General features: G+C 39.9%; 2 protein-coding genes across 4 annotated transcripts in view; both read left to right on the forward strand.

Moving 5' to 3' along the window:
• The first annotated feature begins 145 nt into the window (after window positions 1-145).
• Window positions 146-12,217, forward strand: LOC101746290 (vacuolar protein sorting-associated protein 53 homolog). The gene is made up of 12 exons (XM_004926711.5): window positions 146-378; window positions 935-1,141; window positions 1,862-2,080; window positions 3,495-3,618; window positions 4,798-4,916; window positions 6,160-6,327; window positions 7,153-7,276; window positions 8,199-8,266; window positions 9,131-9,277; window positions 10,130-10,271; window positions 10,628-10,805; window positions 10,899-12,217. Exons 1-12 carry the CDS (start codon window positions 253-255, stop codon window positions 11,680-11,682), a joined length of 2,406 nt encoding a protein of 801 aa, XP_004926768.1. The 5' UTR covers window positions 146-252; the 3' UTR covers window positions 11,683-12,217.
• Window positions 12,218-13,224: 1,007 nt separating this feature from the next.
• Window positions 13,225-15,631, forward strand: part of LOC110385294 (uncharacterized) — a 31,860-nt gene continuing 29,453 nt past the window's right edge. For all 3 annotated transcript variants that reach the window (XM_038016704.2, XM_021348382.3, XM_038016701.2), the window contains exons 1-3: window positions 13,225-13,627; window positions 14,077-14,277; window positions 15,300-15,459. In XM_038016704.2, coding sequence (XP_037872632.1) covers window positions 13,306-13,627; window positions 14,077-14,277; window positions 15,300-15,459 — 683 coding nt within the window. In that variant the 5' untranslated portion in view covers window positions 13,225-13,305. The remainder of the gene's footprint in view (window positions 13,628-14,076; window positions 14,278-15,299; window positions 15,460-15,631) is intronic.

A 15,631-nucleotide genomic window follows, 5' to 3' on the forward strand; every position in this document is an offset into this window, starting at 1 on the left:
TGAGTCCCATTTGTATCTGGTTGATCCATAAGTTCTTGTAGAATGCAAACAAGTATCAATTTTTGTAAAAAATCTTGAACTCTACGTTCGAGCTATTTAAATAATGAAATGTTGATGTTGCAATTTCAAACGACATTTTTCAATATGACAGCTGTCATTTCGTCGTGTCGTCATGACGTCATGACATCAATGAAGTGAAACATTAGTGGAGTTATTGTTTTTCTTCAATGTTTTATTAAAATTTACGTTAAAATGGATTCGAATGATGCTACGGATGATAAAGACAGCGGGCCAGAAGTTCAAATTAACTTTCCGAGTTCCGTAATGAGCCGCATAGAGGAATTAATGGGAGGAACGGAACAGTTCGATAGCGATGACGTAAATTTCAATATTTTTATTCTTACAGGCTTTTTACATGTTTCTTAATAGATACCAACACATTCTTGATACCTAAGAGCTAGTGACGGGGTAGTTGAAATGTGACAAACGTAGCGTCCAAGAAAGACTTGAATTAAAAATAAGAACCTTGATTTAAAAAATACATGAACTGCTTATTTAGGATTTTCTCATTTATTTGCAATCGATTATTACTAGACGGGGTGTAAGATATGCCAATTGGAGTATTCTGCATCAATAAACCATAATTATTTATGTGCACAAGCTGTGTTTTGAAGCTTGAATATAGTATATAGTTTGAACCCTTGCAAAGAATATCAGCCGAGGCTCAGTCTAAGCTTTTTATTTCTGGTCCTCCGTATATAAGACATTGATTAAGCATCGCGATTGTAGGATAGATATTTTAAAATTGTCTTTATAGTAATTGGGATATGGGTGAATTTCAAACACCCTTCTGCTTAAAAAAATAAGTTTTATGAGTTTTTTTAATTGGATTTTTTGTGCCTTAAGTATACATAAGTTATGGAATTTATTACAGTTTGATGCAGTGGCGTACATCAACAGAGTGTTCCCAACTGAGCAATCTCTTTCTGGAGTGGAAAGTGCTGTGGCTCGCTGTGAATTTAGACTCTCAGGAGTGGAGCAAGATATTAGAAGACTGGTCCGAGCACAGGCTGAACAGAGGGAAGCTGGACAGGAGGCACTAACGGAAGCTCAGAGATGTATAGCAGAGTTAGCTTTGCAGGTAATAACTTGGATTAGGAAAGAGAAATTTTGGTTTAGAATTAGCTATAATATTTTTATATAACTTAGATTAGGGTACTTGAGACACAGACAGTTGACGCTCCTAACTTTTATAATTTTTATGGGTTTGATTTTTAATACGACACAATGTTATTTCTTCATCGTGGAATGGAAGTTGATATAGCAGCCGTTGTAACTATACTGAGACCTCAGAACTTATATCTCAAGGTGGGTGGCACATTTACATTGTAGATGTCTACGGGGTCCAGTAACCACATAACAGCAGGTGGGCTGTGAGCTCGTCCACACATCTAGGAAACAAAAAAATAAAAAAAAGTTACAATGACTGCCCCACCCTTCAAACCGAAACGCATTACTGCTTCACGATATAAATAGGCGGGGTGGTGGTACCTACCCGTGCGGCCTCCAAATAGGTCCTACCATCAGTGATTACGCAAATTATAATTTTGCGGGTTTGATTTTTATTACACGATGTTATTCCTTCCATGTGGAAATCAATCGTCAACATTTGTTAAGTATGTATTTTATTAGAAAGATTGGTGCCCGCCTGCGGGATTCGAACACCGATGCATCGCTAGATACGAATGCACCGGACGTCTTATCCTTTAGGCCACAACGACTTGGTATATATGAATGACTTTTTAGAAACCTGATATTTTTATGAGTATTACCTTTCAACACATGGTAATTTTTAATCAAGGTCGCGGATATAAACAAGAAAGCTGAAAGAAGCGAAAGCATGGTCAGGGAGATAACTTGCGAGATAAAGCAGTTGGACTGCGCTAAGTGTAATCTGACCGCTGCTATTACCGCCCTCAACCATCTGCACATGCTGGCTGGCGGTGTGGACACCCTCACAACAATGACGAAGAACCGCCAGTACAAGGAAATAGCGTTGCCCATGCAGGCTATTATGGAGGTGAGTTTGCATAGAAGGCATAGAAGACTATAGTAGAATTATTTTGTCCGTGCAGTTTGGGTCATAAATAATCGGAGCAGTGAAGCGAGTATTTCGCTCTCTTCCACTCACGAGCCTTATGGACGGGCATAGTGATGCGCATTATTGTTGTCGATAAGCGTTATCGATAGTGTATATAGTTTTGTCATTTTGTGGGTTAGTGATAAAAATGAAAGAAAAAATCACTACTCGAACCCTTACACCACATATCGCCGCAGCAAGTTAACGAGCTAACTTTTCGGGATCTATTCATTCATTTAAGTGAAAATTTTTAACACATTTTTGATAATAACACGTGCTTGTGCTGGTATATTTTAGTCAAGAAGCAAAATATTTAAATAAATTCTGCCGTTTTGGTACAAAACATAGGAGTAGCCATTGTATCACTGAAGAAATTCAGAGAGCGATTGCACAAAATCACATTTCTCTTCGACATATGTACAATAATTTGCAGGTAAGTACAAATGACACATAACATAACAATGTCTCACCACCCTTCGTATACCGCCCCGCCGCCGTGTTCCCGCCTCCGATGACTCATTTTTATCGAATTTGTTTTTATCGATAATGGCGTTGCGCCCGCGCAACATGCTCACCGCCCTAGCCGGGATATGTTTTATGATGCAAACTGCACAGACAAAATAATTCTACTATAGTGACCAAATTCACAACGTACAGCTGGCTATTTAGTTTATAACGATCATTAAAAATGTTTGAACATTGGCGCTGCAAGCTTATCAATAATATTCATAATCTTCAAAACCTTATGACATCGTTTTCTTTAAATGAGCTTAAGTGACCTGGTCCATGAGCGTCGATGACCATTTTGGTGTTTCAGACTGTCCACCTAGATCTGCAACAAAGAAAGTATTTTTTGTAAGAAACATATAGTAGTGGAATATGAATGAGTGAAATAATGAATAAGCAAGGAGGGAGAAAATTTGGAAATAGGGACAAACGCAGCATAGACTAGTGATGGGCCCCAATAATAATCAGATTAAAGAAGTACATTTATCGGATGTATTTTTTTTTTCAACGAAATGAACTATAATCTATTCCAAATAGCTGACCCGGCAGACTTTGTAGTGCCTCAATTGATAAATAAAAGACCGACAGGGGACACATCAAAGGAAAAACAAATTGTTATTTTATTTAAATCCGAGCATTTTCATATTTATCTACCTTTTAAACCTTCTCTGGACTTCCACAAATAATTCAAGACCAAAATTAGCCAAATCGGTCCAGCCGTTCTCGAGTTTTAGCGAGACTAACGAACAGCAATTCATTTTAATATAGAGATAATATAAAACTGCTTTGGATACTACTTCAAACCCTGTCTACACTAAAGGAGGTTAAAAACTGTTTTTTTTTGCAGGTCTTACAGCACTTTGAATGTTACCGAGACATCCGCGAACTCAGCGTCTTAAGGGATCAAGTGCACTCGATAAGGCACGATTTGGGCAATCAAATATTAGCTGATTTTAAACAAGCCTTTACAGGTGATTTTCTCATTTATTTCTGGACAAGCTCGCAATACACCTGCTGTTAGGTGTCAACCGAAGTCCATAGACATCAGCTTCAGATATGTGCTCGGAATCTCGATTGTATAGTACAACGGATGTCCTGATCTCCAAACCAGATCAAAGCAGAACACATTTCTACTTCAAGGTAGAAATAGGCAGACTGATGGCACTTATCTGTGCAGGCTCGCGTTTTTTATGGGCATCATCATCATTTTTTATGGGCATTATACTGTAATTCAGAATTGAATATACTAAACCTACTCGTATATTGTGAGCATCACTGAGTAAGTGCCACTATCCTGCATATTTCTGACAAAGAGCAACTACATGTTTCGATGGATATCATTGATTCCGTTATGATGCTTAAAAGCTTCACTTTTAAAATAATTCGAGGTGTTCAATTTTATAAAATAATAATGCTATGCCTTTAAAGACACTGTCCCAGTAAACAATGTAAAGTTTTTAAACTACAAATATAAGATAATAATAAGTTGGTAAACCGATAAATAAAGTGCCACACTGTCGGTCGTTGACCTCGCTTGCGTCGCTCGCTTGTGATTGTGTTACATTGCGTGCTCTCTAAAAGCATTGGAACTCGACTTTTAACCGACTTCAAAAAAGGAGGAGGTTCTCAATTCGACTGTTTTTTTTTTATATGTTTGTTACCTCATAACTTTTGACTGGGTGAATCGATTTTGATGATTCTTTTTTTATTAGAAAGCTGACGCTTCTCGTGTGGTCCCATCCCAATTTAGTCCAGTTCTGACAATGGTATCCATGAGAAAACCATATAAGTCTTAAATTTGCGTTAAGTACGTGCGCGACAAATAGATGAATAACTCAATAACTCAATATCACGCCAACCGATTTCGATGATTATTGTTTTTAGTGTATATTAATTTGTTTTGAAATATCTTTTTTTTTTCTATTTGATGACGGTTTTTGTTTTAAAGCATGTCAATTTTTTTTCTTTTTTTTATTGCCTTTGTAGGCAGACGCGCATACGGCCCACCTGATGGTGAGTGGTTACCGTCGCCCATGGACTTCAGCAATGCCAGGGGCAGAGCCAAGCCGCTGCCTGCCGCCAAATATTTACAATTATTATTACTTCCTCGGGGGCGCCTGGGATTACTAAATCCTTTTATCTGCCCACAGGCGGCAGTAAAAGCAACATAACTCATAGGACGTTATCGGAGGCTTGCGGCGTCGTCGACATCTTAGACCCGAAGGTCAAACAGGATCTGTTAAAGTGGTTCATCAGCATGCAACTACAGGTAAACTATTTGTTAGCTTTTAACAAAGTTTTATGGTTTTCAGTATCCGGTAGAGCCCATAGACATCAGAAATAATAATAATAATAATAATAAAGTTTATTAAATGATTTTCTACAAAATGCTAGGGTTAAATCTGAGGCTTAAACCAGGCTAGGAAATTATTGCTACGGAAGCCAGTGCTCCTTCTACATAACCAAGGTATATGGTAAGTTAATACACATTTAAATCTACATACAGGGTGTCCTCCAAGGGTATATATGGTGGGTATAAGTGGTAGGATTTATATTGTTTTTCTAATAAATGATAAATCGTGGAACATAGTGTTTAATTTCAAAATAAAAACGATTGCGGTGAAGTATCTTAAATAATGTCAAGGACCGTTGTTAGAGTTTCTAATGATATAACTACCGCTGTATGTGTTGTGTCAAATACATAATCTATATATTAATACGTGAAGCAAAAACTTTGTACCCCTTTTTACGAAAATTGCGCGGACGGAGGAGTATGAAATTTTCCACACTTATAGAGAATATACCTAAAGAAGAAGTGCACAATGCTAATATTTTATTAAAATAATGCATAAAAGATACATTAAATCAATAAAGAAAACATTACACACACTACATACCATGTATTTGACGCACACACGCATGCATACTATTTATTGTCAAACTTTTGTTCTTGACGTCTGTTGTCAAATTGAGAATAGATTAAATATTGTTTGTCTTTGTTAATATTTTTTATAGTGTAGTCTTGGCGACATTTGTGAAGTATAAAATACAATCATAATAGTGTACAAACTTACAATTCCAATTAATCATAGTCGAATTTCGACTACTGCGGGACCTCTAGTGTTTTTTATTATTTAATTTATCTCAGTCTGAGGTTTAATTTACTCGTCGAGCCCTCGAGACGGGTTCGACGACCGGTGCCTGAGGTACCTAAAAGCGCCGTTAGTGGATCGGGAGGATCCGAAATGACTTTTTGCTTCACGTATTAATCACTACATAGTATAAAACAAAGTCGCTTTCTCTGTCCCTGTATTTGTCTCTATGTATGCTTAAATCTTTAAAACTACGCAACGGATTTTGATGCGGTTTTTTTAATAGATCGAGTGATTGAAGAGGAAGGTTTATATGTATAATAGCATCCATTAAATAGTGGAGAAAACAATGATAAATTACAGTTTTCGAAGCGAAGCGAAGGCGGGTCGCTAGTATATAGATTATTGTAACCGCTTCAGGAATACCAGCACCTGTACTCGTCGGAGCAGGAGTGCGCCTGGCTCACTCACATCGAGCGACGGTACGCGTGGCTCAAGAAGCATCTCCTCACGTTCGAAGACACCCTCGGAAATATATTCCCTTACCAGTGGGCTCTGAGCGAGAACATAGCCAGGCAGTTCTGTAAGGTAAGATATGTGGGACAGCGGCTCTCAAATTTATGGAAGCTGCTTTAATATTAATGACTGTACCCGTCCGCTTCGCTGGGCATTTTTTTATTGCCTAGATGTGTAGAAGGGCTCACAGCCCACCTGGTGTTAAGTGGTTACTGGAGCCCATGGACATCTACAACGTAAATGCGCCACCCACCTTGAGATATAGGTACTAAGATCTCAGTATAGTTACAACGGCTGCTCCGCCCTTCAAACCGAAACGCATTACTGCTTCACGGCAGAAATAGACAGGCCAGTGGTACCTACCCGCGCGGACTCACAAGAGGTCCTACCACCAGTAAAAAAGCATAGTAACGTGCCAAACTTAAACCTACTGTAGAAGTGATTACTTTAATACGGTTTTAGTAGCCTTAGACGTATGTATGTTAGTATGCAACGGAATCTTTGAACATGATTTTGACCGCCTTCAAAACGTCGGATTAACTCGAAATTTGGCATACTTATTAAGGACCGACGACAATTCAATTAAAAAAAAAAATTAAAAATTGAAATTCAATTAAAAAATGAAAAATAAATAATAGTTTGAAAAACTAAACAAAATACGCTTTCATAGAAAATCCAACTAAAAAATAGACGCTCTTTTTTACAATAAAATAATTTTTTCATACACTATTTTTAATTCAAATTTATTAAAATTTATTTTCTATTTTTATAACTATTATTTATTTTAAAATATGTTGCAGCATCCTTAGAACTGAAATTCATTGTTCAGGCCATAAACTAGGATTTCCTCCCGAGTCCGACCGGGAAGCACTTCGATTCAATTGATGCCATTTTCAGATCACCTCAACGGAATTAAGCAATCTAATGGCGGCGCGGAGAAACGAATTAGACGTGAAACTGCTGCTGTACGCGATACAGAACACTTATAACTTCGAATTACTGCTGCACAAGAGGTTCACAGGTAAAGTGGCCGGGGTAGTCAGCGCGAGCTTTCCACCGGAGTGAAACTGGAATCAACTTCGTCGTCGTGGCCTAAGGGATAAGACGTCCGGTGCATTCGTGTTGAGTGATACACCGGTGTTCGAATCCCGCAGGCGGGTACCAATTTTTCTAATGAAATACGTACTCAACAAACGTTCACGATTGACTTCCACGGTGAAGGAATGACATCGTGTAATAAAAATCAAACCCGCAAATTTATAATTTGCGTAATTACTTGCGTGGTAGGACCGCTTGTGAGTCCGCGCGGGTAGGTACCACCACCCCGCCTATTTCTGCCGTGAAGCAGTAATGCGTTTCGGTTTGAAGGGCGGGGCAGCCGTTGTAACTATACTGAGACCTTAGAACTTATATCTCGAGGTGGGTGGCGCATTTACGTCTTAGATGTCTATGGGCTCTAGTAGCCACTTAACACCAGGTGGGCGGTGAGCTCGTCCAACCGTCTAAGCACTAAAAAAAAATTTTCCGGTGCGACGCAGTGCTTTATCTGTGCTAATCAATCTAACGCATACCCCCCAACCCTCTTCCCCCTCTATTATCAGTCGTCTACGGCAAGGATGAAAAGCACGCGGCCCGCCAATAATTTCTAAAATGAAACTGAATATATTGAATTTATTTTATCGACTTCTTTACTCTTTTTTTTACTTTTACATATTTTTATTCCAATATTTATTATAAATAACTTAAAAAAAAAAAATTTGATAAGGTGTGCGGGCCGCAAAATTATTAATAATTTAAATTGGCCCATTGATTAAAAAGGTTGCTCACCACTGGTCAAAGGTCATCAGAAAATTGGCAGTAGCGTTCTCTAAAATTCCTTAGATATTAAGCCGCCACTCTATTATTGTACAAAATTAGTCTAGTTACATTAATTCTGATTTCAGGTACAGACCTGAAGCCTGACAATGTAGACACGAACTCTAAACAGCCGTTCGATAATGAAACGAAAGATGTGGGTATTAAAGATTCAATTTCAACAACGTATCATTATCCTGCCCTTCTCCCAGTCACCTGGGGTCGGCGCAACATGTTTTCTCCTTCCATACTCTTCTATCATATACCATTTCTTCGCTCACTCCCCTCTTACCCATATCGACTTTCACGCAATCCATCCATTTCTTCTTAGGTCTACCTCTTCCTCTATATCCTTCCATATTCATAGTTAACATTCTCTCACCAACCTCATTTTCATTTCGTCTCATCACACGTCCAAACCATCCCAAACGCGCACATCTCAGCTTCTCTGTCACAGGTGCCACTTTCAGAATTCCTCTAACATATTCATTCCGTATTCTATCCATTCTCGTTACTCCACACATCAATCGCAACGTTCGTATCTCTGCTGCATGCAATTGATTTCAACAACGTATGTTATTTTTAAAAAAATCGGTTGTCTGTAAAGTCGGTTTACTGACGATAGTTGAACGTGACAACGTCATAAGAAAATACTGATGGAATGGTTTCATTTTTCAATTATCGCAATTATAGTTGCTATAAACAATTGACACCACATTCACTTTTCACTGAACTTCATACCTGACGAAAACATGTAAATGTATTATTGTATAGCAGCTGTCCACGCGGACAGCCAGGAGCCAGGAGAGAGACAGATGTCGAACGCTGCCGAACGTGGACTGCCGATTGTGCCTCTTTGTCGCTCGTTACGCGCTCTCGCTTGCACTTCAAGCCTTAAATGGAACGCCTCAGAGCGAGGTAACGCCGCATGAGTCATGTTTTTTCATGCGTGCAGCCGGCTCCATCGAATTATAAGACGTTGTCACGTCAAAAAACCATTCAAAATGCGTCTCCTCGACAGAACACCGCAGACTCGGACGGCCAGCAGGCGGAAGGCTCGTCCAGCAGTTGGGTCGGGCTGATAGGGTCCTGCTTCGAGCCCTATCTCTCATTGTACATCAACAGTCTGGACTCGAACCTGAGCTCGCTCATCGAGAGATTCGTGCAGGTCAGTGAGGAAACTTCAAGGCTTAACCGCCAATTAATGGAGGAAAGAATATTTGTTAATGTCGCCACCTACCTCGAGACGCGACCCCAAAGTTTGTATCATACAAATGTCCCATCCGTGAGGCGTGATTTGAAGGATAGCCGTCGGAGCACCATGGCTCCTAAGGAATGTGGATCTTCATAATGACCTGGAGCTTGACTCAATCAGCAAGTATATACAGTCGGCACGACTTGAAAACCCTCTTGTCCGCTGGAAACTATATACCCAATCCTGTAGACCGAATGGTAAACAGTCGACGTCGCCCTAAACACGTCATTACGGATCCTTCCGATCCACTAACGGTGCTTTTAGGTACTTCAAGCACTAGTCGCCGTTCACGCCGAACCCGTCGCTTGCGACCAAGGGCTCAACGAGTAAATTAACCCTCAGACACAGCCCACTGAATTTCTCACTGCATCTTCTCAGTGGGTCGCGTTTCCGTGCCAGTGGTAGATTCTGCGAAGCACTGCTCTTGCTAGGGCTTCTTCTTGCTTCGGTTTCCTCAATATTGAGAGTCGTGACCACCTCCTCGCAACAAGAGTTTATTACCGACCATTCCACCCCATTCGCCTCTATCTGCCGCCGAGTGTAGAGCATCGTAAACTCTGGTGTCGAGGGTAGTGCGGATCTGGTCAGTCCAACGTGTCGGGCCTCTTGCTAGAGCTAGTGTTAGCAAATTCTCTCAGGTTGAGCCCGTGACCTCACGTACCCGTCAAGGCGTAGCTGGAATAGCCTCTTAGTCTACCAACACATGGGCAGGTAAAAAAAGCACGTATTACACCGAGATCATCATTGTACATCGTTCCCATTCAGGATGCAAAGACGTCGCCCTCTGAAGCCAACATGACCGCCAGTGGTGAAGGGGCCGTCATATCCAGCTGCGCGGATTTGTTCCTCTTCTACAAGAAATGCTTGGTGCAATGCGCCAGGCTCACCACAGGGGAACCGATGCTGGGTAGGTACAGCAATCATACAGGATCAGTGGTTCTCAATCTCTGTTTTTTTTATTGCTTAGATGGGTGGACGAGCTCACAGCCGACCTGGTGTTAAGTGGTTACTGGAGCCCATAGACGTCAATAACGTAAATGCGCCACCCACCTTGACATATAAGTTCTAAGGTCTCAGTATAGTTACAATGGCTGCCCCACCCTTCAAACCGAAACGCATTACTGCTTCACGGCAGAAATAGGTAGGGTGGTGGTACCTATCCGCGCGGACTCATAAGAGGTCCTACCACCAGTAAAAGTGTGTATAAGTAGCTGAGTAAAAAAGTTGAGAGCCACTGAACTTACTGTAAACCTTCGTACACAGAACTAGCGGGAGTATTCCAGAAGTATCTACGCGAGTACGCCAGCTCTGTGCTGCAAGCTGCCCTGCCCAGGACCAACCCGACGTCCCTCCTCTCGCTGTCGCTAAGTGGCAACACCGTGCCGAGCATAGTCACGAACTTACACACGCTACTCAGAGATGAAGCCGGTAACGTTTCCAGGTTAGAGACAATGCTAATTGTGTTAAATTTGAGACATTTTGAACTAATTTAAGTCCCAAAAAATAAAACTAATCAATTTTATTTACTCCACAGATACACAAAACAGGAAATCTCAAAGATAACAAGCGTGATCACGACCTCGGAGTACTGCCTCGAGACCACGATACATCTGGAGCAGAAACTCAAGGAGAAGGTCAGTCCGAAGCTGTCCGACAAAATCGATTTGACACCGGAACAGGATTTGTTCCACAAGATCATCAGCAACTGCATCCAGATGCTGGTCCAGGACCTGGAGACGGCCTGCGAGCCGGCCCTCCAGAGCATGACCAAGATATCCTGGCTGAGCTTCGACAACGTAGGCGACCAGAGTTCTTACGTGACTCAGATAATAATGCACTTGAAGAACACCGTGCCGAACCTGAGGGACAACTTATCGTCGTCCAGGAAGTACTTCACGCAGTTCTGCATACGATTCGCTAATTCTTTCATACCGAAGTTCATTCAGAACGTGTACAAGTGCAAGCCCATCTCCACGGTCGGCTCTGAGCAGCTGTTGCTTGACACGCACATGCTGAAGACGGCGCTGTTAGAACTACCCTCAATCGGGTCGGAGGTCAAAAGGGCCGCACCCGCAACCTACACGAAAGTCGTCCTCAAGCTGATGACGAAAGCGGAAATGGTTCTCAAATTGGTGATGGCCCCCCTCGAGGGGAATCTGGAGGGGTTCGTCACGCAGTTCGTCAAATTGCTACCGGATTGCTCCTTGGCTGAGTTCCACAAGGTTTTAGACATGAAAGGCGCTAAGCTATCTAAAACTCAGATGAGCAACTTGGATGCTGTCTTCAAGAATGCCTGCAAGTCTGCCGATGTTAAATAGGCCTCACGCTGATGGCTTCAGCCAATAACAACTTTTCCAATAAGGCCCCCACGAATGGTTCAGCTAGAGGTTCGCCTGTACTTGTTTTAGTCAATAAGTTTACGGGAGTCTGTTATGTAATGAAAATATAATTTATTGTTGAGATCTCAGAGGACGTTTGTGTTACATATTAATGATCAATTACAGATCGAAATTGTGTCGAATTGTAAAATTTAACTGGCCTCAAGACCACAGCTAACTCCTACGCTACTAATTAAAAAACAGGAACCACAGTCGGATGTGCACAGTGACGTAACGGCTAAGAATAGTTTTTTTTTTTTAAATCGGTTTGTGCGTCACGACCTAAAATAATTAATAAAATAAATTATGTTATTCTAAAAATAATCACATACGTGTCTAAACGTAATAATACGACGGCAATTTGAGATTTTTTTAGAAGAATGAGTATTATGTGCAGTCTATGATATTCAAAACCATAGAGAAAAAATATAGAGAACATTCCAATTGTGAATAAAATATATTTATAATATTGAAATAACTCGTTTTATTGGATTTTTATTAGATTGCACCAGGTACCACCATCTTGCCTATTTCTACCACGAAGTAGTCATCAAATGCGTTCCAGATTGATGACAGCTGTTATAAACTTGACATTGTGTCTCAAAGATCACGTTCTGATGTGTAAGGGCTCGTCTAACATAATACAAGTGGAACGTTATAAATCCTTTGAAAATAATCAACATTGTAATCTGTTCATGGGATGTCGGAGATTCTCTAAATGATAATGTATAAATAGTCTGCTGAAGGAATTTTAGTTTCATGAAATTGCAACACGACCATAAGCTTATTTGGTAGGTATACACCCTAAATTTAACCCGTTATGTAAATTATATCGTGTTCTACAAAATGAAAAGTTAAATCGGCACCTCTGCGGCTCCGGCTGCAACATAGGAGCGGTGCGCGGTCAGCACCACGACACCGGACCGGGTCGGGAACGAGCCGCCCACAAATTAATAACAAGTCGGAGAACTGAATTACTGGTGGTAGGACCTCTTGTGAGTCCACGCGGGTAGGTACCACCACCCCGCCTATTTCTGCCGTGAAGCAGTAACGCGTTTCGGTTTGAAGGGTGAGGTATCTCAAGGTGGGTGGCCCATTTACGTTGTAGATGTCTATGGGCTCCAGTAACCACTCAACACCAGGTGAGCTGCGAGCTCGTCCACCCATCTAAGCAATAAAAAAGTTTTTTTTTAAATATCTGCATTAAGTACTATGATTACCCCTCATTCATCATATTTCACTACGAGCAGTCCATAACATTAATGAGCTACTATGTATTTATCGATTAATTAGTTTAAATAGAAAATAAGTAGCACAAATTGAAAAAAAATTGAGAAGAAAAAAATGTTGAAACGAAACATCAACAAAGTTGAACCTTTTTGTTTTTCACAATTTTAGGTTTCCGACATTGATAAGGCTGAATTCGATGTTTTCATTTGCATTTCCTGTTATTAAAAAAACGAAACTGTAAACAAACAACTTGAAACTCAAACGAGTCAAACGTCAGGCGTAGTCACCCGTGTAACGCCGCTAACTGCGGTAGTACCGTTAAACTTCTGGAAAATGTTTTATTTTCCAGCAAGAAAATGTGCTTATATAGCTAAAATCGGAATATTGTTTACATTAGTGATCGCTTTAATAACTTTCTTCGAACAATGGCGAGGCGGTAAACGGTCCGTGGACGCGACTTTTTCTGATCCGATTGAGGCTGAATTTGAAAGACAAATTTTGGAGGATGAAGCCCGAATTATCCCAGGGTTGGGAGACGGGGGTGTTGCGGCATACCTGACCGGGGAAGACAAGCGTCTTGGCGAAGAGTCTGAGAAGAAACTGGCCATGAATGTGCATCTCAGTGATAGGATAGCGTATAACCGTACTTTGAAAGGTGAGAGTTCAGTTTTCAATGCGCTTGGCGCTACAATTTTTTGCTTGAATTTTCTCTTCTAGAAAATTTGAGAAAACTGTCACGGAGTTAGGAAAGTTTTATAAGCTCGTTTCAGTGTTTAAGAAATATGATTAGTTCCCTAGGTCTCATAGATTTCTCTGATATAAATTAACAGAAACAATAGTAAATAAAGACAATCTTAGAGTTTTATGATTGAAAAAAGTTTGTGATTAATGAATAATGACATCTTACTTCAATAAAATGGTACTCTGTAACTTATTTGAATTTTTGCTGTTCCTTCAGCACTGATAACTTCATCTGTCAGGGAGTCTACCATATTGTTGTGTTTGGGTTGTAATACCAAAAGCTATTTAACTCAAATAATGAAAATCGACCACATCCTTGGAAATTACAACACAGGATTTTAATGAAACCTTAAAATCCAACAGATTACCGTAACCCAGCTTGCCAGCGAGTGGTCTACGATGCAGAGCTCCCCTCTGTGTCTGTCATCCTGATATTCCACAATGAGCCCTATTCAGTCGTCATAAGAACAATATGGAGTGTTATTAACAGTGCCAGGAGAGATCAACCATGGTATTCGAAAGCTAATTTTGTTGAAAGAGGAACAGGCAGAACTATGCAGTTGGGTGAGTTAATTATTTTTATGAACTGGCCAACAAGTGGCTTAAAACTTAAAAATACAGACAGTGGCAATTATACCAAGGATGCAATTAAACTGACCAGATTGGTGGTGCGTGGTAGTACATGTTCTAATCTCACATGAATAGCCACCACTCTCAAAAAGTATATAGCTATATACTAATATATAAATATACAGTGGTTTTTACGGATGTTCCATTATAACTACTGAATCGTGCATCCGATTGACTTGAAACTTGGTATCCGTGTAGAAAATACATGTACTTAATGGATAGGCTAATATTTATGTGAGTGTGGACACCCGTTGCTGGGTGATAATAATGAGAATCTTTGTGGGGGTGAGAAATAATAATGTTAATTTGAAATGCCCAGCGAAGCCGACAGGTACAGCTAGTATTTTATAAATTCCATTGAGTTTGCAATCTTATGACTAAAGAGTTTAATGCTTATGCTGACTAGGAATATTACTAGATTGAATAACTTATATTGGAACAAATAATGTCAATATTATGCAAATAGTAAGAAATAATCCCATGAAAACTAATGAACATCTAGTATTATATTATCAATTTTAATAATATCTATTCATATATTCTTGCAAAGACTAAATACTGTTATTTTAAAGTTGTCCGCTGTATTAAATTTAGTTTTTAGTGAGAGATTGTGGTAATTACAAAACTGATACTAAATCACCATTTATTGCACTAGCAAGTAAAATAGAATATTTTAATCCTCACACACAGAAACTTTTAAATTCACTTTATGGTCTAGCTTAGGTGAGCCCAGTTCGATGGTTCTTAGGGCCCATAGACAGTGATGTGAATGCTATCAATGAACATGAGACATGAGGTTTAAGCTTCAACAATCTATGCTAAAGTGGCCGTTTTACTTTTTAAACAAATGAATGACTAGTTTGAAGCTGTAAAATAGTAGCTTTTACAAAGGACATTTTTTTACAAGAAACACAAAAATAAATAAACTACTTTACAAAACGCATTTCCATAACCAGGTTACCCGGGTCAAGACCCTACATCATCATTAGTTTACTTAAAGGAGATAATCCTGGTCGACGATAACTCAACTCTACCAGAGCTTAAAGGAAAGCTCAGTTACTACGTAAAGACCCGTCTGCCTCCTGACCTGATAAGGATTTTAAGATTGCCAGATCGGTATGTAAAAAGCTTTTATTAAAGTTAGGCTAACTGACAACCACACAAATCAGTTGAATTGTGAATAAACTCAGTATTTTTGTAGACGTTGCCGTCACTGGTGACGCAGGCCACTGGGCTATTTCACGTGAACATAATTAGTGTCCTCATCACACCATGTAGATTTGAGATA

Source organism: Bombyx mori, chromosome 2 (genome assembly GCF_030269925.1).
Source record: "Bombyx mori chromosome 2, ASM3026992v2".
In the NCBI taxonomy this organism is placed as follows: domain Eukaryota; kingdom Metazoa; phylum Arthropoda; class Insecta; order Lepidoptera; family Bombycidae; genus Bombyx; species Bombyx mori.

Coding starts and splice junctions, on each gene's coding strand:
- LOC101746290 (XM_004926711.5), top strand. CDS start 253: ATGGATTCGAATGATGCTACGGATGATAAAGACAGCGGGCCAGAAGTT. Junction 3,619..4,797: donor TTTTAAACAAGCCTTTACAG/GTGATTTTCTCA, acceptor ATCTGCCCACAG/GCGGCAGTAAAAGCAACATA. Junction 8,267..9,130: donor TCGATAATGAAACGAAAGAT/GTGGGTATTAAA, acceptor TCTCCTCGACAG/AACACCGCAGACTCGGACGG.